Source organism: Oncorhynchus mykiss, chromosome 17 (genome assembly GCF_013265735.2).
Source record: "Oncorhynchus mykiss isolate Arlee chromosome 17, USDA_OmykA_1.1, whole genome shotgun sequence".
NCBI lineage: Eukaryota > Metazoa > Chordata > Actinopteri > Salmoniformes > Salmonidae > Oncorhynchus > Oncorhynchus mykiss.
Genome location: NC_048581.1, coordinates 5,730,610 through 5,753,224, shown reverse-complemented (window position 1 = coordinate 5,753,224; position 22,615 = coordinate 5,730,610). Strand labels below are relative to the sequence as shown.

The following is a 22,615-nucleotide window of genomic DNA, read 5'->3' as shown; positions in this document are numbered from 1 at the left end:
TATCACTTGATTATCAGAGGGGTGAATTATGACATCATATAGAACTACTCAGACATTCCAAGTCAGGCTTCATCCACATCATGAAGGTGGATATTGATCCAACCATTTCAAAAGTAATGACCGGGCTGACGAAAACAGGATATGCCTGAATATTTTTATAAATGCTGACAGACGATATGTTAGTTTGTCTGACATGGTTGGGTCTTTTTGTGCCAGTATAAACGTTTTAGTGAGAAATGGCGATGGAAACTCCTTTATGTACAAATATTTATATATCAATGATGACTAATTATGTATACATTTCAATCAGGACTGACTAATCAGAATACTAGCGTGTTACTGTATATGTACTAACCCGAATACTATTATGTTACTGTATATGTACTAATCAGAATACTATTCTGTATATGTATGAGTTTTCTTTCTTGATCCCAGTACTAAAAATAATGTGTGTGTGAATGTGGTCAAGAGTTTAGAACAATGACGGTCTGTTCCTTGGTACAAATGAATGAACTATATCTCCAAACTGACTAGAATGCTTATCTACACTAGCTGACCTTGGCTCAAGGCCTTGGCTCAAGGCGAGGAGGGAAGGCTTGAGAACTATAGAGCCTTTCTACCAGTGTCAAGAAGAGACGGAACATTTAGAAAACGCTGACGTCATTTTCCGTTTATAACCTGTGGTAAAATGTGTACTCAGTACTCTCTTGAATAAACTCTGCTGTCTGATTTTAAGACTGGGCTCTGTCTATCATTATAGAATAAGGGAATTACAATTCCTTATGAATTGACAGAGTGTTTAATTTTAATTGGGTATTAAAACAAAGAGCAATTTAATTCCTTCAACAAATAACCCTCATATCTGAGTTAACTTGGAGTCACGTGATGATATGTTGTGTGGTCCTCCCTCTATGACTTGGAAAACCATGTCGTTTATTAGGCTACAGATGAAATAAGTTATGAACTTCACAGGGTGGTGAAACTACATGTGATGAGCTTGATGCTCCTTTCCAATACATTTTGAGGGTCTTAATCTGGTGACATGATGACCGATGCTTGGTTGCCATTTGACAAATAAAATAATTGCTCTCACCCATGATAATCTCATCAATCGGGTAACCACGTTTATTCAACCAGTGGGAGGTTTGTAATTGCCCCCAGGAAAGTCGAAAGAGGAACTCTTCATTGAGACAATGATAAACAGCAATCTGTGGGAGAGTTGTGGTGGATATTATAAAATAAGGATGTGCTGGAGTCCAAGTCAAACCAAGATTCTTTATTTCTGAGGTCAAATCAAATGACATTTTATTTGTCACATACACATGGTTAGCAGATGTTAGTGCGAGTGTAGCGAAATGCTTGTGCTTCTAGTTCCGACAATGCAGTAATAACCAACAAGTAATCTAGCTAACAATTCCAAAACTACTACCTTATAGACACAAGTGTAAGGGGATATGTACATAAAGATATATGAATGAGTGATGGTACAGAGCGGCATAGGCAAGATACAGTAGATGGTATTGAGTGCAGTATATACATATGAGATGAGTATGTAAACAAAGTGGCATAGTTAGTGGCTAGTGATACATGTATTACATAAAGATGCAGTAGATGATATAGAGTACAGTATATACGTATATATATGAGATGAATAATGTAGGGTATGTAAACCTTATATTAGGTAGCCTTGTTTAAAGTGGCTAGTGATATATTTTACATAATTTCCCATCAATTCCCATTATTAAAGTGGCTGGAGTTGAGTCAGTGTGTTGGCAGCAGCCACTCAATGTTAGTGGTGGCTGTTTAACAGTCTGATGGCCTTGAGATAGAAGCTGTTTTTCAGTCTCTCGGTCCCAGCTTTGATGCACCTGTACTGACCTCGCCTTCTGGATGATAGCGGGGTGAACAGGCAGTGGCTCGGGTGGTTGTTGTCCTTGATGATCTTTATGGCCTTCCTGTGACATCGGGTGGTGTAGGTGTCTTGGAGGGCAGGTAGTTTGCCCCCGGTGATGCGTTGTGCAGACCTCACTACCCTCTGGAGAGCCTTACGGTTGTGGGCGGAGCAGTTGCCGTACCAGGCGGTGATACAGCCCGACAGGATGCTCTCGATTGTGCATCTGTAGAAGTTTGTGAGTGCTTTTGGTGACAGGCCGAATTTCTTCAGCCTCCTGAGGTTGAAGAGGCGCTGTTGCGCCTTCTTCATGATGCTGTCTGTGTGGGTGGACCAATTCAGTTTGTCTGTGATGTGTATGCCGAGGAACATAAAACTTACTACCCTCTCCACTACTGTTCCATCGATGTGGATAGGGGGGTGTTCCCCCTGCTGTTTCCTGAAGTCCACAATCATCTCCTTAGTTTTGTAGGTCAAATATATGTTTGAGTATACCCTGTACCATTTAATTTCATATGGTAAAGACAGGTAAACACATTGTCAGTCAACAATATAAGACAATGGGAGCACTGTGTATGTTCTCTGATGAATTTTAAGCCAATGTGATGTGAAATATCAATATACACGCTAAGAGAAGTAATTTCTCTCTCCGGTGTGGATTCTCTAATGACGTTTAAATGACTGTTATGAGTACTATGTTTTCCCACAGTCTGAGCTTTTCTAAGCCTTCTCCTCTGTGTGCAGTCTAATGTGTTCTTTCAGGCTTCCTAAATGGGCAAAAGCTTTGCACCCTGGGAGGAGTGGTAAGGCTTCTGCCCTGTGTGTATTCTCTCATGTCGTTTCAGCGTCCCTGAATTGTTGAAACACTTTCCACACTGGGAGCAGTGGTAAGGCTTTTCCCCTGTGTGTATTCTCTCATGTTGTTTCAGGTATCCTATCTGGCTGAAGAACTTTCCACATTGGGAGCAGTGGTAAGGCTTCTCTCCTGTGTGTATTCTCTCATGCCGTTTCAGCTTTCCTGAATGGTTGAAACGCTTTCCACACTGGGAGCAGTGGTAAGGCTTCTCTCCCGTGTGTATTCTCTCGTGTTGTTTCAGCTCCCCCGACTGGTTGAAACACTTTCCACATTGGGAGCAGTGGTAAGGCTTCTCTCCTGTGTGTATTCTCTCATGCCGATTCAGCTTCCCTGAATGGTTGAAACGCTTTCCACACTGGGAGCAGTGGTAAGGCTTCTCCCCTGTGTGTATTCTCTCGTGTTGGTTCAGGAATGCTTTCCGGCTGAAACTCTTTCCACACTGGGAGCAGTGGTAAGGCTTCTCTCCTGTGTGTATTCTCTCGTGTTGTTTCAGCTCCACCGAACGGACGAAACGCTTTCCACATTGGGAGCAGTGGTAAGGCTTCTCTCCTGTGTGTATTCTCTCATGCAGTTTCAGGTTTCCTCTCTGGTTGAAACCCTTTCCACACTGGTAGCAGTGGTAAGGCTTCTCCCCTGTGTGTATTCTCTCATGCTGTTTCAGCACCTCCAAATGGACGAAACACTTTCCACAATGGGAGCAGTGGTAAGGCTTCTCTCCTGTGTGTATTCTCTCATGTAGTTTCAGCTCCCCCGACTGGTTGAAACACTTTCCACATTGGGAGCAGTGGTAAGGCTTCTCTCCTGTGTGTATTCTCTCATGAGCTTTCAGGTTTGCTTTCCGATTGAAACTCTTTCCACACTGGGAGCAGTGGTAAGGCTTCTCTCCTGTGTGTATTCTCTCATGTTGTTTCAGGTTTACTCTCTGGTTGAAACACTTTCCACATTGGGAGCAGTGGTAAGGCTTCTCTCCTGTGTGTATTCTCTCATGTTGTTTCAGCTCCCCCGACTGGTTGAAACACTTTCCACATTGGGAGCAGTGGTAAGGCTTCTCTCCTGTGTGTATTCTCTCATGAGCTTTCAGGTGTGCTTTCTGGTGAAAACTCTTTCCACACTGGGAGCAGTGGTAAGGCTTCTCCCTTGTGTGCATTTTCTCATGTTGTTTCAGGTCCCATAACCGGTTACAACTCTTTCCACAGTGGGAGCAGTGGTGTCGTCTTGCTAGTTTGGACGTCCCTGGCTCTGGTTCCTCCGAGTCTGGCCTTTCTCCTGCCAAAGACAGTGTTATTTTTAAATAGAGACCCGAATGAAACCACATGATAAAACAACCTTGCTACGAGGGTAAATCCTAAATCAGATCTCTCAATAACCCGAGGCCAGTTTTAAAAAATCTTAGTGTGATTTTAAAACAAATGTAGAGCTTCCTGGTAATTACTGATATGTTTAAATTACTTATTTTATTCATCCTGTTTTAAAAGTCAGAACACAAAAACCTGGACAGTTCTAGGACACCGAAGACACAGACGTCACTGGATTCCAATTGAACAGGTGGTTCTAAATATATAACATTCATAGCTGTATGATACAGAATGTGACCTACACACTTCCTTAAACATAAAATAACTAAAGAAGTAATTTTGTGTGGAGGTCCAAAACTTGTTTTTACGTCGAAGATACAAAGCACATCAGTAACATCTCCCCGTTGTTGAAAGGGTCCGACACATGCTGTTTAAATGGACCAATTTCTTATTTAGACATTCACAGATTTTCAACATTTTGATTATCGCTGATGTCATATTTTGGGTAAATGTTCCTAAAACTGATAGTAACAACAAAAAACAAAAATATAAACGCAACATGTAAAGTGTTGGATGTTTCATGAGCATCACTGTTAGTCAACATTTATTCTTTGCCAAGATAATCCATCCACCTGACAGGTGTGGCATATCAAGAAGCTGATTGAACAGCTTGCTTATTACACAGGTGCACCTTGTGCTGGGGATAATAAAAGGCTACTCGAAAATGTGCAGTTTGTTCACACAACAATGCCACAGGTCTCTGAGGGAGCGGGCAATTGGCATGCTGATTGCAGGAATGTCCACTGGAGCTGTTAGGAAATGTAATGTACAGTACCAGTCGAAGGTTGGACTTACCTACTCATTCAAGGGTTTTTCTTTATTTTTACTATTTTCTACATTGTAGAATAATAAAGACATCAAAATGATTAAAAAACACATGGAATCATGTAGTAACCACAAGTGTTAAATCAAAATATATATTTTATTCTTCAAAAGTTGCCACCCTTGCTTTCTCTCAACCAGCTTCACCTGGAATCCTTTTCCAACAGTCTTGTAGGCATTCCCACATATGTTGAGAACTTGTAGGCCGCTTTCCCTTCACCTCTGCGATCCAACTCATCCCAAACCATCTTGATTTGGTTGAGGTCGGGGGATTGTGTAGGCCAGGTCATCTGATGCAGCACTCCATCACTCTCCTACTTAATCAAATAGCTCTTACACAACCTGGAGGTGTGTTGGGTCATTGTCCTGTTGAAAAACAAATGACAGTGGGACTAATCCCAAACCAGATGGGATGGCATATCGCTGCAGAATGCTGTGGTAGTCATGCTGGTTAAGTGTGACTTGAATAAATAAATCACTGACATTGTCAATAGCAAAGCACCCACACACCATCACATCTCCTCCTCCATGCTTCACGGTGGGAACCACACATGCGGAGATAATCTGTTCATCTACTCCTCGTCTCACAGACATGACGCTCGGAACCAAAAATCTCACATTAAGACTCATCAGACCCAAGGACAGATATCCACCGGTCTAATGTCCATTGCTCATGTTTCTTGGCCCAAGCAAGTCTCTTCTTCTTATTGGTGTCCTTTAGTAGTGGTTTCCTTGCAGAAATTTGACCATGAAGGCCTGATTCACGCAGTCTCCTCTGAACCGATGATGTTGAGATGTGTCTGTTACTTGAACTTTGTGAAGCATTTATTTGGGCTGCAATTTCTACGGCTGGTAACTCTAATGAACTTATGCATCAGAAGTAACTCTGGATCTTCCATTCTTGTGGTGGTCCTTAAAGTAATGATGGACTGTTGTTTCTCTTTGCTTATTTGAGCTGTTCTTGACATAATATGGACTTCACCTTTTACCCAATAGGGCTATCTTCTGTATACCACCCCTACCTTGTCACAACACAACTGATTGGCTCAAACACATTAAAACCTGTTATGGCTAGGGATTCCGCTAGTGGAACATTTCGACAACATCCGGTAAAATTGCAGAGTGCAAAATACAGATTTTTTATTAGAAATATTTAACTTTCATGCATTCACAAGTGCAATACCACAAATTAAAGCTTAAGACTCCATAATGTTTCATCATTAGGTGCTACAGCCCTCCTTTAAGACTCCCTAATGTTTCATCATTAGATGCTACAGTCCTCCTTTCAGACTCCATAATGTTTCATCATTAGGTGCTACAGTCCTCCTTTAAGTCTCCATCATGTTTAGAATGTGTCTGGAAGCGCTACTCTATCTATTCTACTCTCATCCTTTCAGTTTTAATAATATTTTAAAAATAATAATGTTATAATAGGTAATAACTAACTTTAATAACTAGGGTTAATACCTGCCTGGCGCACCAACTAAATATTTATTTAGCCCCCTCTAACAATACCGCTACAGAATTAGCATAGTAGGTCATGTAACTTAACATGTAGTGACACCCAGCCCGTGAACGGGACAGTTATCATCATCTGACACTAATTAGCATAACGCAACGGACATAAATCTTCCTAGAAAATCTTCCTATTCATGAAAATCAAAAGTGAAATATATTGGAACACAGCTTAGCCTTTTGTTAATCACCCTGTCATCTCAGATTTTCAAAATATGCTTTACAGCCAACGCTAGACAAGCATCTGTGTAAGTTTATCATAGCCTAGCATAGCATTATGCCTTGCTAGCAGCAGGCAAACTTGTCACGGAAATCAGAAAAGCAATCAAATTAAATAGTTTACCTTTGATGAACTTCAAATGTTTTCACTCACGAGACTCCCAGGTAGACAGCCAAAGTTCATTTTTTCCCAAAATATTATTTTTGTAGGCGAAATAGCTCCGTTTGTTCTTCACGTTTGTCTGAGAAATCGTCCGGAAATTGCGGTCACAAATCCAAAAAAATATTCCAAATTAGCTCCATAATATTGACAAAAACATGGCAAACGTTGTTTAGAATCAATCCTCAAGGTGTTTTTCTAATATCTATTTGATAATATATCCATCGGGACAATTCCTTTTTCTCTAGGACCAATTGGAGTAATGGCTACCTCTGCACTTTACGCGAGAATCTCTCTCGGAGCCACCATGTGACCACTTACGCAATGTGCCCCCATACAGCTATTCTTCAACAGAAATACGTAAAACTACGTCACAATGCTGTAGACACCTTGGGGAATACGTAGAAAGCTTAAGCTCGTTGATGGTACATTCAAAGCCATATAGGGAGTCATTAGAACGCAGCGCTTTCAAATTGGATTTTTCTCAGGCTTTCGCCTGCAACATCAGTTCTGTTATACTCACAGACAATATCTTTACAGTTTTGGAAACGTTAGAGTGTTTTCTATCCAAAGCTGTCAATTATATGCATATTCTAGCATATTTTCCTGACAAACTATCCAGTTTAAAACGGGGACGTTTTTGTTAGAGGAAATTATGGTTGAAATGACTAATTATGTATACATTCCAATCAGAACTGACTAGTCCAAATGCTGTAATGTACTGTACATGTGAATTTTCTCTTTTGCTCCCATTCCCAATTGTATATAATGTAGTCAGGAGTTTAGTAACAATGAAGGTTTGTTCCTTAGTTCATTCAGTTGTACAATCTCCAGGTGGCAGGAACGGCCCATCTCCAGACTGTCTAGAATGTTGATTTATACTGACTGGCCTTGACTTTGTGCTGATAACGCGAAGGCTCGAGAGCTAGAGGGCCCTCTACTTGTGAAATAGATAGAACGTTTAGAAAACGCTGACGTCATTTTCACTTTATAACCTGTGGAAATATGTGTATGTGGTTAGTACTCTCTTGAAATAAACGCTGTTACCTGGCTTTTAAGACTGGTCTCGATCTACTTCATGCATAATTAATGAACTTACAACTCATTAATGAAATAGAAAGAGTGCGAATTTGGTTTTGGCTACAAAACATACAGGAATTTAGAAATTCCACTAACAGTTTTTTTCCCAAAAATGAAAATACTGCCCCCTAACACCAAGAGGTTTTAAGGTAATCAGAAGTATTTAGAACTAACTTATTCCTTGACACCCATTCTGAAACTAACTGCAGCTCTATGTTAAGGGTTGCAGTCATTTCAGTCGCTGTAGTAGCTGACGTGTACGGTGTTGAGTCATCCGCATACATAGACTCACTGGCTTTACTCAAATGTCATTGGCATGTTGTTGGTAAAGATTGAAAAAAGTAGGTGCCAAACAGCTGCCCTGGGGAATTCCTGATTCAAACTTGATTTTGTAGCTCTGGTGCGGCAGGTATCCTAGTGGTTAGAGCGGTAGGCCAGTAACCGAGAGATTGCTGGATCGAATCACTGAGCTGACAAGGTAAAACTCTGTCGTTCTGCCCCTGAACAAGGCAGTCCTAGGCCGTCATTGAAAAAAATAATTTGTTCTTAACTGACTTGCCTAGTTAAATAAAGGTTACATTTTAAAAGAAAAACTCTTTATCCACAATATAGCAGGGGGTGTAAAGCCATACGTTTTTTCAGCAGCAGACTATGATCGATAATGTCAAATGCCGAACCGAAGTCTAACAAAACAGCCCCAACAATATTTTTATCATCAATTTCTCTCAGCCAAACAGTCATTTGCAAGTGCTGTGCTTGTTGAATGAACTTCCCTATAAGCTAAAAGTCTATATTTGTTTAATGTAAAACAGCATTGTATCTGGTCAAATATTTTTTCCCCAAAATTGTAAGGGTTGGTAACAGGCTGATTGGTCGGCTATTTAAGCCAGTAAAGGGAGCTTTACTATTCTTGGGTAGTGGAATGACTTTAGCTTCCCTCCAGGCCTGAGGGCACACACTTTCTAGTAGGCTTAAATTAAAGACAAGGCAAATAGGAATGGCAATATCGGCCGCTATTATCCTCAATTTTCCATCCACGTTGTCAGACACCAGTGACTTCTCATTGTAGATTTTATTTGCGCAAAATTTCATTGAAGATGCTCCAAAGCTTTTTACTATCATTCTTCATGTCATTTATCTTTGTTTCATTGTGTACTTTCTTCTTTTTATTCAGTTTAGTCAAATGATGTCTCAATTTGCAATAGGTTTGCCAATCAGTTATTCAGCCAGACCTATATGCCATCTCTTTTGCCTCCCTCTTCATCATACCATTTTTAAATTCCTCATCAATCCACGTGGATTTAACAGTTTTTACAGTCATTTTGTTAATGGGTGCTGCTTATTAGTAGCTGGTATAAGCAGTTTCAAACGTGTCAAGGGCAGTGTCTGGTTGCTCATCATTACACACCACGGACCAACAAATATTATTTACATCAACAACATAGGAATCACTACAAAAAAATGTATGACCTCTTATACCGTAATTGCTGGACTATTAAGCGCACTTGAATATAAACCGCACCCACTGAATTATTTAAAAAAATATATTTTGTACATAAATAAGCCGCACATGTCTATAAGCTGCAGGTGCTTACCGGTACATTGAAACAAATTAACTTGGTCACTATCTTCCTCCTCCTGTGCACTGAAACCACTGAAGTCATCTCCTTCGGTGTCGGAGATGAATAGCCTCAGAATTTCTTCATCCGATGTTGGATCGTTTTCATTGTCGCTCTCGTCACTTTCATCCGGAGGCAAATACCCCGCTGAGCTCATGCTGCCCCTTCAACACGCAGCAGTCCAGCCTTTCGAAACCCGTTGATGATAGTGGATTTTTTTGACAATGCTCCACGCTGTCAGGACCCACTGGCAGACTTGACCATAAGTTGCTCTTCGCATGCGGCCCATTTTAGTGAAGGATTTCTCCCCACTTGTCATCCAAGCCTCCCACTGAACAAGGAGCGCCACCTTAAATGCACGATTTACACTGATGTCGAGTGGCTGCAAATACTTTGGGCCATCTGCTTTTCTTCCCTCTGAAAGCTTTTGTTGTCTTTTTGCACTGAGTCAGTTCCTCACGCTGCTGTTTCCAACGTCTTATCATCGACTCATTAAGGCCAAGCTCCCGTGCAGCAGCTCTATTTCCTTTTCCAACAGCCAGATCGATCGCCTTTAACTTGAAAGCTGCATCATATGCATTTCTCCGTGTCTTTGCCATGATGAGGGTGACAAAAATTACTACCGTAATCAGAATGATGGGAAGTTTGAGCGCGCTCGATTTACGTCACATTATGTGACGGTGCTCAGTTTTTTGGCGGCATGAATCTTGTGAAAGCGGGAAAAATCCATAAATTAGCCGCGTCATTGTATAAACCTCGAGGTTCAAAGGTTGGGAATAAAGTAGCGGCTTATAGTCCGGAAATTACGGTACACAATATTAGTCCCAGCCTTTGGAACTGTGGTTTTCCTAGACATGGCTCCTATATTGTGATCACTACATCTGGTGGATCTGGATACTGCTTTAAAACCCATTTCTGCAGCATTAGTAAAGATATGATCAAACCATGTTGATGATTTTATTCCTCTACTGTTTCTCACTACCCTGGTAGGTTGATTGATAACCTGAACAACCTGAAGGTTGCCGGCACTGGTTACAGTTTGAAGCTTTCGTTTGAGTGGGCAGCCTGATCACAGTTTTCCTCCAGTATTAGTTAATTAATGACCAAAGTCTTGAGTTTAGTTTGCCTGTTCTACAGTCTTTTAAAGATAGGGGCGTTGACTGCGACAGGCAATGTAACATCCATAATGTTTTAAGGAAAAGTTTTTGTAAAACAAGCACCTTACATTGGATCATCTAGAAACTTTCTCTCCAAAGCTGACTTTCATCAAGGTTTCATATGGTCTATTGGTTTCTCTCTGTTCATTAGCAGAATCCTTTTTCAGTGTTATGATATTCATAACATCCATATCCACCAGTCTATCTTCCTGTCAACTAACAGAACTCTGCTGGTTATCCTGGTAACAGATACCGGTGGGCAGATCTATTGTATTTGTTCAAACTAAACTACAGCACTTACTTTGATGAGTCAAATCTGATCCTTTCTTCTCTTCTCCTCCTCTCACAGTTCCACTCAGCCCTGTTGTTTTCCTGCAGTCCACCAGCAGCACAGACAACCTCTTCATACCCAGCAGTAAGGTGCTACCGGGAGAGGCACGACGCGGGGACTCCGGGAGGGAGGAAGGGCTAGCATTGTCCTAGTAACCATAAAGAGGGGACACAGACACATGTCATTATGTGCTTTACAGAAACCCAGCCCAGACCCAGATAGAGCAAGCTGTATGCTAGACCAGACCAAGCTGTATGCTAGACCAGATCAAGCTGTATGCTAGACCAAACCAAGCTGTATGCTAGACCAGACCAAGCTGTACCATCTGGTGTTCTGATCTGGAGAGACTCTTCTCTGCCTCGTCAGCATCAGGATGTTGTTGAGGCTCCCCAGAGGATCCACCATAGTCATGTCTCTCTCCTGTGTGAACGAGAACATCAAAATGAGTAGTAAACTCCCTTTGATATTTTAAGTAGAACATATGCTTCAATATTGAATTTTAAAAGCCTGTTATACTAGATGAGGGGAACTTCAATATAGACAACATGGAGAATTCAATACATCTAATTGAAAAGTCCCTAAAATATATGAACCAATGGCAGATTGACCCTTTAACAATTCCTACAGTACTGAACAACATATTCAAGTGTAGAACTTCAGTAGAATGCCCCTTTAAAACCACACATTAGTTCAACAACTGCATAGTTTGTGCCCCTGTTTTTAAGACAGTACTCACTGATGGTAATCGGATATTCTGTCTCCTCCTCTTTCACTCCCAAAACGTCTTCCTCCTTCACCTTTATTGAAACAGCATCCTCTTCCTCTCTAAAAGGTTAATTCTCTTCTATCACTATAACAGCCTCCTCTTCCTCCTTTTTCATTCTGAAATGTTCTTTCACTATAACAGCATCTTCTTCCTTCACTATAACAGCCTCCTCTTCCTCCTTTTTCATTCTAAAAGGTTCTTTCTCTTCTTTCACTGTAACCTCTTCTTCAATGTTCATTGCCAGAGCTTCTTTCTGCAAACAGCAGACCTCCTCTTCTATAGCAGGGGATGGGTACTTTAATGAACTCATGGTCAGGGATGTTAGCTAGCTCGTTAGCATTAGCGAATAGCCTAGTGCTAGGCTCAGCATCAATCTTTAACAAGTTTGCAAATTAGGTTACAGTTAACCAGTTAATACGTCAACAGAACTGTGTTTAAAACACTGAGATTAGATAATGTACATTAAGATGGTCTAAATCGTCAATCTTTCACTTTTATGTTGGCTTAGCAAGCTACCGAGGTGGTTGAAAGAGTAGCCGCGTTGTTGTTCCTGAAGAAGCGTCCGTCCAGTCCATTATACGTCACGGAAGAATCATCACCTGAAAGACGCTCATCGCCATCTGCCGTCTGGAGTGGGTAACGCAGTTTGGAAACAATACACTACACTACACTTTTGTATTGGAAAGAACGTACCGTAATTTCTAATATTTAAAAAGGATTAAACTTTTTTACATGTTTTATCATTTTTATTTTTATGAAAATCACTGAGGAGGGTCCTCCCCTTCCTCCTCTCAGGAGCCTCCACTTCCTCCTCTGAGGAGCCTCCCCTTCCTCCTCTCAGGAGCGTCCCCTTCCTCCTCTGAGGAGCCTCCCCTTCCTCCTCTGAGGAGCCTCCCCTGCACCCAAAGGACATCCAGCCAACTTGTGTGGGAAGCATTGGAGTCAACATGGGCCAGCATCCCTGTGGAAAGCTTTCGACACCTTGTAGAGTCCATGCCCCGACGAATTGAGGCTAATCTGAGGGAGAAAGAGGAGGGTCCAACTTCATATTAGGAAGGTGTTCGAAATGTTTGGTATAATCAGTGGATATATCTGCCATTTAGCAGACACTTGTATCTAAAGGGATTTGCAGTCATGTGTGCAAACACTTTACATATGGGTGGTCCCAGGAATCAAACCCACTACCCTGGTTTAACAAGCACTATACTCCACCAACTGAGCTACAGGACCACAAGGAATGATCAAGGAATGACGCAGATAAACACACACAGCCTGAGTTTCAGAAATATAATTAAATCATTAGACCGTAACATTGAAACTGACATACTTCATATTAGACGTAGACCGATTAATTAGGGCCGATTTCAAGTTTGTATAAAAAATGTATACAAAATGTAATTTTTTTTACACCTTTATTTAATCTTTATTTAACTAGGCAAGTCACTTAAGAACACATTCTTATTTTCAATGACGGCCTAGGAACGGTGGGTTAACTGCCGTGTCCAGGGGTAGAACGCTAGAATTTCACCTTGTCAGCTCGGGGGATCCAAACTTGCCACCTTACAGTTAACTCGTCCAGCGCTCTAACCACCTGCCTCTCATTACACTCCACGAGGATCCTGCCTGTTACACGAATGTAGTAGAAGTTGCTAGCTAGCATTAAACTTCTTATAAAAACAATCAATCAATCATAATCACTAGTTATAACTACACATGGGTGATGATATTACTAGTTTATCTAGCATGTCCTGTCGATGCGGTGCGTATCGTTGCTCCAATGTGTACCTAACCATAAACACCAATGCCTTTCTTAAAATCAATACACAGAAGTATATATTTTTAAACCTGCATATTTAGCTAGAAGCAATCCAGGTTAGCAGGCAATATTAACCAGGTGAAATTGTGTCACTTCTCTTGCGTTCATTGCACGCAGAGTCAGGGTAGATGCAACAGTTTGGGCCGCCTGGCTCATTGCGAACTAATTTGCCAGGACTTCACGTAATTATGACATAACATTGAAGGTTGTGCAATGTAACAAGTATATTTAGACTTAGGGATGCCACCCTTTAGATAAAATACCGAACGGTTCCGTATTTCACTGAAATAATAAACATTTTGTTTTCAAAATGATAGTTTCCGTATTCGACCATATTAATGACCAAAGGCTAGCTAGTTAGCGGGCGCATGCTAATAGTGTTTCAAACTTCACTCTCTCTGAGACTTGGAGTAGTTATTCCCCTTGCTCTGCAAGGGCCTGCGGCTTTTGTGGAGTAATGGGTAACGCTGCTTCGAGTGTGGCTGTTGTCGATGTGTTCCTGGTTCGAGCCCAGGTAGGGGCGAGGAGAGGGACGGAAGCTATACTGTTACACAGGCAATACTAGAGTGCCTATAAGAACATCCAATAGTCAAAGGTATATGAAATACAAATGGTATAGAGAGAAATAGTTCTATAAATACTATATTAACTCCAACCGAAAACCTCTTAACCTGGGAATATTGAAGTCTCATGTTAAAAGGAACCACCAGCTTTCATATGTTCTCATGTTCTGAGCAAGGAACTCAAACGTTAGCTTTCTTACATGGCACATATTGCCATTTATTTACTTCTCCGACACTTTGTTTTTGCATTATTTAAACCAAATTGAACATGTTTCATAATTTATTTGAGGCTAAATTGATTTTTATTGATGTATTATATTAAGTTAAATAAGTGTTCATTCAGTATTGTTGTAATTGTCATTATTAGAAAAAAAAAAAAAATAGTCCAATTAATCGCTCTAATAATCGGTATCAGCGTTGAAAAATCATAATCGGTCGAACTCTACTCTCTCTCTCTACTCTACTATTTAAACCAGTACAGAGTTAATGTGGAGGCTATATACAGGGGGTACCAGTACAGAGTCAATGTGGAGACTATATACAGGAGGTACCAGTACAGAGTCAATGTGGAGGTTATATACAGGAGGTACCAGTACAGAGTCAATGTGGAGACTATATACAGGAGGTACCAGTACAGAGTCAATGTGGAGACTATATACAGGAGGTACCAGTACAGAGTCAATGTGGAGGCTATATACAGGACATACCAGTACAGAGTCAATGTGGAGGCTATATACAGGAGGTACCAGTACAGAGTCAATGTGGAGACTACATACAGGAGGTACCAGTACAGAGTCAATGTGGAGGCTATGTACAGGAGATACCAGTAGAGTCAATGTGGAGGCTATATATAGGAGGTACCAGTACAGGGTCAATGTGAAGGCTATATATAGGAGATACCAGTAGAGAGTCAATGTGGAGGCTATATACAGGGGGTACCAGTACAGGGTCAATGTGAAGGCTATATATAGGAGATACCAGTACAGTGTCAATGTGGAGGCTATGCTTTGTTGTTGTCAGTGATCAGGCCTGATGACACTGTTGTGTCATCAGCGAACTTAATGATGGTGTGGGAGTCGTGTCTGGCCATGCAGTCATGAGTGAACAGGGAGTACAGGAGGGGGCTGAGCATGCACCCCTGAGGGGCCCCCTGTGATTAGGATCAGCGTGGCAGATGTGTTGTTACTTACTCCTACCACCTGGGGGTGGCCCGTCAGGAAGTCCAGGATCCAGTTACCAGGTTCCTAAGCGTAGAGATGTGCTTTGAGGGCACTATGGTGTTGAAAGCGGAGCTGTAGTCAATGAATAGCATTCTCACCTTTGTTATTTTTTTTATCAAGGTAAGTCAGAACAAATTCTTATTTACAATGACAGCCTATGAAAGTGGGTTAACTTGTCACGAATCCAACACCTGCTGCTTATTCAAACCAGCCCACTGGGCTCAGACGTCAGTTCAACATCTAGTTTCTATTTACATTTCTTTGATTCGTCAACTAATGTGAATTTAACATGAAATCAACACAAAATGTCACCAGTCATTGGATATTGGTTGCCAGTTGGGTGAAACACAAAATGTTGCCAGTCATTGGATTTAGGTTGCAAGTTGGGTGAAACACAAAATGTTACCCGTCATTGGATTTAGGTCGCAAGTTGGGTGAAACACAAAATGTTGCCAGTCATTGGATTTAGGTTGCAAGTTGGGTGAAACACAAAATGTTACCTGTTACTTTCCCCCAGGAAAGTGGAACGAGGAACTCTTCTTTGAGACAATGATAAACAGCAATCTGTGGGAGATCTGTGGGATATTATAAAATAAGGATCTGCTGGAGTCCAAGTCAAACCAAGATTCTTTATTTCTGAGCTCAGAGAGAATAACAGAGTTACACAGCACAGTGTAGACAGTCTGAATTCCTGAAGCATTGGGTGATTAGCACATATCTTTATAGTTTCCTGTTCCTGGGCGGGACTTTATTCATACAAGGACACAGGTGCAAATTGGTTTGCAACACAGAATGATACTCCCAAGAACAGGAGCTTATAATAGGACAGTTTCACAAGGTTAGTCACATACTCAGTTATGTGGACACACAAACAATTAACATTTTCCATTACAGAGTCTGAACATTTTCATTTCATTAAATCAGCAGTGGGCCAACAATGCAAATGTCAACAATGGAACTAATGCATCACATCCAAATATCACTGTATTATCTGTAGTGCTGGAGGAATGACACACCCAGATAAACACAAAGAGTTTAAAAAAAGGACTGTTTAAAAGAAGGAACCTGATCTTCTTTATATTCAAACTGACAGACTCCATATTCACTTCATGTTTTCTAATAAAAACAAACAAATATATGTTTGAGTATACCCTGTACCATTTAATTTCATATGGCAAAGACAGGTAAACATATTGTCAGTCAACAATATAAGACAACGGGAGCACTGTGTATGTTCTCTGATGAATTTGAAGTCAATGTGATGTGAAATATCAATATACACGCTAAGAGAAGTAATTTCTCTATTCTCTAATGACGTTTAAGTGACTTATGAGTAATATGTTTTCCCACAGTCTGAGCTTTTCTAAGCCTTCTCCGCTGTGTGCAGTCTAATGTGTTCTTTCAGGCTTCCTAAATGGGCAAAAGCTTTGCAACCTGGGCGGAGTGGTAAGGCTTCTACCCTGTGTGTATTCTCATGCTTTTTCAGGTTTCCTCTCTGGTTGAAACACTTTCCACATTGGGAGCAGTGGTAAGGCTTCTCTCCCGTGTGTATTCTCTCATGTCGTTTCAGATCCCCTGAATGGATGAAACACTTTCCACATTGGGAGCAGTGGTAAGGCTTCTCTCCTGTGTGTATTCTCGCATGTTCTTTCAGCTCCCCCGACCGGTTGAAACACTTTCCACATTGGGAGCAGTGGTAAGGCTTCTCTCCTGTGTGTATTCTCTCATGATGTTTCAGCTCCCCCGACTGGTTGAAACACTTTCCACATTGGGAGCAGTGGTAAGGCTTCTCTCCTGTGTGTATTCTCTCATGAGCTTTCAGGTTTGCTTTCCGGTTGAAACTCTTTCCACACTGGGAGCAGTGGTAAGGCTTCTCTCCTGTGTGTATTCTCTCATGAGCTTCCAGGTTTACTCTCTGGTTGAAACACTTTCCACATTGGGAGCAGTGGTAAGGCTTCTCTCCTGTGTGTATTCTCTCATGTTGTTTCAGCTCCCTCGACTGGTTGAAACACTTTCCACATTGGGAGCAGTGGTAAGGCTTCTCTCCTGTGTGTATTCTCTCGTGTTGTTTCAGCGCCCACGACTGGTTGAAACACCTTCCACATTGGGAGCAGTGGTAAGGCTTCTCTCCTGTGTGTATTCTCTCATGAGCTTTCAGGTTTGCTTTCTGGTTGAAACTCTTTCCACATTGGGAGCAGTGGTAAGGCTTCTCTCCTGTGTGTATTCTCTCATGAACTTTCAGGTTTGCTTTCTGGTTGAAACTCTTTCCACATTGGGAGCAGTGGTAAGGCTTCTCTCCTGTGTGTATTCTCTCATGTTGTTTCAGCTCCCCCGAACAGACGAAACACTTTCCACATTGGGAACAGTGGTAAGGCTTCTCCCCTGTGTGCATTTTCTCATGTTGTTTCAGGTCCCATAACCGGTTACAATTTTTTCCACAGTGGGAGCAGTGGTGTCGTCTTGCTAGTTTGGACGTCCCTGGCTCTGGCTCCTCTGAGTCTGGTCTTTCTCCTGCCAAAGACAGTGTTATTTTTAAATAGAGACCCGAATGAAACCACATGATAAAACAACCTTGCTACGAGGGTAAATCCTAAATCAGATCTCTCAATAACCCGAGGCCAGTTTTAACAATCTTAGTGTGATTTTAAAACAAATGTAGAGCTCCCTGGTAATTACTGCTATGTTTACATTACTTATTTTATTCATCCTGTTTTACAAGTCAGAACACAAAAACCTGGACACTTCTAGGACACTGAAGACACAGACGTCGCTGGATTCCAATTGAACAGGTGGTTCTAAATATATAACTTTCATAGCTATATGATACAGAATGTGACCTACACACTTCCTTAATCATAAAATAACTAAAGAAGTCATTTTGTGTGGAAGTCCAAAACTTGTTTTTACGTCGCAGATACAAAGCACATCAGTAACATCTCCCCGTTGTTGAAAGGGTTCGACACATTGCTGTTTAAATGGACCAATTTCTTATTTAGACATTCACAGATTTTCAACATTTTGATTATCGCTGATGTCATATTTTGGGTAAATGTTCCTAAAACTGATATTAACAACAAAAAACAAAAATATAAACGCAACATGTAAAGTGTTGGATGTTTCATGAGCATCACTGTTAGTCAACATTTATTCTTTGCCAAGATAATCCATCCACCTGACAGGTGTGGCATATCAAGAAGCTGATTGAACAACTTGGTTATTACACAGGTGCACCTTGTGGTGGGGATAATTAAAGAGAACCCGAAAATTTGCAGTTTGTTCACACAACAATGCCACAGGTCTCTGAGGGAGAGGGCAATTGGCATGCTGATTGCAGGAATGTCCACTGGAGCTGTTAGGAAATTTTATGTACAGTACCAGTCAAAAGGTTGGACTCACCTACTCATTCAAGGGTTTTTCTTTATTTTGACTATTTTCTACATTGTAGAATAATAAAGACATCAAAATTATTAAAAAACACATGGAATCATGTAGTAACCACAAGTGTTAAAATAAAATATATATTTTATTCTTCAAAAGTTGCCACCCTTGCTTTCTCTCAACCAGCTTCACATGGAATCCTTTTCCAACAGTCTTGTAGGCGTTCCCACATATGCTGAGAACTTGTAGGCCGCTTTCCCTTCACCTCTGCGATCCAACTCATCCCAAACCATCTTGATACAATACATTAGATTCAAAGGTACCGAAAAGTACAGTAAAAATTACTTCCATCTCTGGAAATGTGGGGGATTGTGTCGGGGGATTGTGTAGGCCAGGTCATCTGATACAGCACTCCATCACTCTCCTACTTGGTCAAATAGCTCTTACACAGCCAGGAGGTGTGTTGGGTCATTGTCCTGTTGAAAAACAAATGACAGTGGGACTAAGCCCAAACCAGATGGGATGGCATATAGCTGTAGAATGCTGTGGAAGCCATGCTGGTTAAGAGTGACTTCTGTTAATCTACTCCTCGTCTCACAAAGACATGACGCTCGGATCCAAAAATCTCACATTTGGACTCATCAGACCCAAGGACAGATATCCACCGGTCTAATGTCCATTGTTCGTGTTTCTTGGCCCAAGCAAGTCTCTTCTTCTTATTGGTGTCCTTTAGTAGTGGTTTCCTTGCAGCAATTCGAACATGAAGGCCTGATTCACGCAGTCTCCTCTGAACCGATGATGTTGAGATGTGTCTGTTACTTGAACTTTGTGAAGCATTTATTTGGGCTGCAATTTCTAAGGCTGGTAAACTCTAATGAACTTATGCATCAGAAGTAACTCTGGATCTTCCATTATTGTGGTGGTCCTTAAAGTAATGATGGACTGTTGCTTCTCTTTGCTTATTTGAGCTGTTCTTGACATAATATGGACTTCGTCTTTTACCCAATAGGGCTATCTTCTGTATACCCCCCTACCTTGTCACAACACAACTGATTGGCTCAAATACATTCAAACCTGCTATAGCACATTAACTCTTGAAACTAGGGGGCACTATTTTCATTTTTGGAAAAATAACGTTCAAACGGGCTATTTCTCAGGACCAGGTGCTAGAATATGCATATAATTGACAGCTAGGATAGAAAACACAAACGTTTCCAACACTGTAAAAATATTGTCTGTGAATATAACATAACTGATATTGGAGGCGAAAGCCTGAAAAATATCCAATCAGGAAGTGACTCTCATTTTGAAACCTCTGCGTTCCTATGCATCCCTATTGACCATTGAAAGGGATATCAACCAGATTCCTTTTTCTATAGCTTCCCTAATGTGTCTACAGTCACTAGACATGGTTTTTATTTTGAAAAATGAGCGTGAACGACAACATTGTGTCAGTGGTCAGGTGGTGGCTCTCAGATTGATTTGTGCGTAATAGACAAAGGCGGCCATTGTGCCTCTCGCTCCTCGTGAAAAGCCAATTGTCCTGGTTGATATATTATCAAATAGATATTTGAAAAACACCTTGAGGATTGATTATAAAAAAGGTTTGCCATGTTTCTGTCGGTATTATGGATCTAATTTTGAGTTTTTTTGTCAACAAAACGTGAAGAATAAACGGAGGTATTTTGGCTATAAAAAATAATCTTTATGGAACAAAATGAACATTTGCTGTCTAACTGGGAGTCTCGCAAGTGAAAACATCCGAAGCTCAAAGGTAAACGATTTAATTGGATTGCTTTTCTGATTTTCGTGACCAAGCTCCCTGCTGCTAGCTGGACATAATGCTATGCTAGGCTATCGATAAACTTACACAAATGCTTGTCTTGCTTTGGCTGTAAAGCATAATTTCAAAATCTGAGATGACAGGGTGATTAACAAAAGGCTAAGCTGTGTTTCACTACATTTCACTTGTGATTTCATGAATATGAATATTTTCTAGTAAGAATTTTTGTCTGTTGCGTTATGCTAATTAGTGTAGTTGATGACAATTCTCCCGGAAACGGGAGGAGTAGTTCCAAAAGGTTAAAACACATTAAAACCTGCTAGCGGAACGTTGACAACATCCGGTGAAATTGCAGAGTGCAAAATATTTATTTATTTGAACTTTAACTTTCATACATTCACAAGTGCAAAGCTTAACTTCTTGTTAATCTAGCCACCGTGTCAGATTTCAGAAAGGCTTTGCGGCAAAAGCGAACCATGCGATTATCTGAGGACAGCACCCCATCAAACAAACACACGACAATCATATTTCAACCCGCCAGGCGCGACACAAACCTCAGAAATAACAATATAATTTGTGCCTTACCTTTGAAGAGCTTCTTCTGTTGGCACTCCAATATGTCCCATAAACATCACAAATGGTCCTTTTGTTCGATTAATTCCGTCGTTATATCTCCAAAATTTCCTTTTATTTGGTGCATTTGATTAAAAAAAACACTGGTTCCAACTCACCCAGCATGACTACAAAATATCTAATAAGTTACCTGTAAACGCTGTCCAAACATTTCAAACAACTTTCCTAATCTAACTTTAGGTATTTTAAAACATAAATAATCGAGAAAATTTAAGACGGGATAAACTGTGTTCAATACCGGATAAAAACAACGTGAAGCGCGTGACCTGGAGCGCGCATCAAAACATTAGAGAGCACTAGGCTGGACCCTCGTTCTGAATAACCGTACTTCTTAATTTCTCTAAAGAAAAACATCAACCAATTTCTAAAGACTGTTGACATCTAGTGGAAGCAATAGGAACTGCAACCAAGTGCCACACAAAACCATTTGAAAACAGAGTCACCTCAACAACAAAAAATTCCTCCTGGATGGTTTGTCCACGGGGTTTCACCTGCCAAATAAGTTATGTTAAACTCACAGACATTATTTTTACAGTTTTAGAAACCTTAGAGTGTTCTCTATTCGACTCTACCAATTATATAAATATCCTAGCTTCTGGGCCTGAGTAGCAGGTAGTTTACTTTGGGAACGCTTTTCATCCGGACGTGAAAATACTGCCCCCTATCCCAAACAGGTTATAGGGAAAGAAATTCCACAACTTAACTTCTAAAAAGGCAATTAATTGAAATGAATTCCCAGTGACCACCTCATGATGCTACAGTCCTCCTTTAAGACTCCATAATGTTTCATCATTAGATGCTACAGTCCTCCTTTAAGACTCCATAATGTTTCATCATTAGATGCTACAGTCCTCCTTTAAGACTGCATAATGTTTCATCATTAGATGCTACAGTCCTCCTTTAAGACTGCATAATGTTTCATCATTAGATGCTACAGTCCTCCTTTAAGACTGCATAATGTTTCATCATTAGATGCTACAGTCCTCCTTTAAGTCTCCATCATGTTTAGAATGTGTCTGGAAGCGCTACTCTATCTATTCTACTCTCATCCTTTCAGTTTTAATAATATTTAATAATAATGTTATAATAGGTAATAACTAACTTTAATAACTAGGGTTAATACCTGCCTGGCGCCCCAACAAAATCTTCATATTTACCCCCCTCTAACAATACCGCTACAGAATTAGCGTAGTAGGCCATGTAACTTAAGGTAATCAGAAATATGTATTCCTTGCCACCCATTCTGAAACTAACTGCAGCTCTATGTTAAGTGTTGCAGTCATTTCAGTCGCTGTAGTAGCTGACGGGTACAGTGTTGAGTCATCCGCATACATAGACTCACTGGCTTTACTCAAATGTCATTGGCATGTTGTTGGTAAAGATTGAAAAAAGTAGGTGCCAAACAGCTGCCCTGGGGAATTCCTGATTCTACCTTGATTTTGTTGTACAGG

General features: G+C 40.8%; 1 protein-coding gene across 3 annotated transcripts in view; it reads right to left on the bottom strand.

The window, feature by feature from the left end:
* Positions 1-22,615, bottom strand: part of LOC118940004 (zinc finger protein 135-like) — a 66,430-nt gene that overhangs the window by 11,991 nt on the left and 31,824 nt on the right. Inside the window, exons 5-6 of one of the 3 annotated variants that reach the window (XM_036947918.1) lie at positions 16,847-17,770; positions 2,708-3,902 (exon numbers count right to left, since the gene is read on the bottom strand). In XM_036947918.1, the coding sequence (XP_036803813.1) occupies positions 2,708-3,902; positions 16,847-17,770 (2,119 nt within the window). Of the gene's footprint in view, positions 1-2,434; positions 2,608-2,690; positions 4,630-16,846; positions 17,771-22,615 lie in introns of those variants that run through there. The other 2 variants (XM_036947919.1, XM_036947920.1) reach the window with 2 other exon arrangements.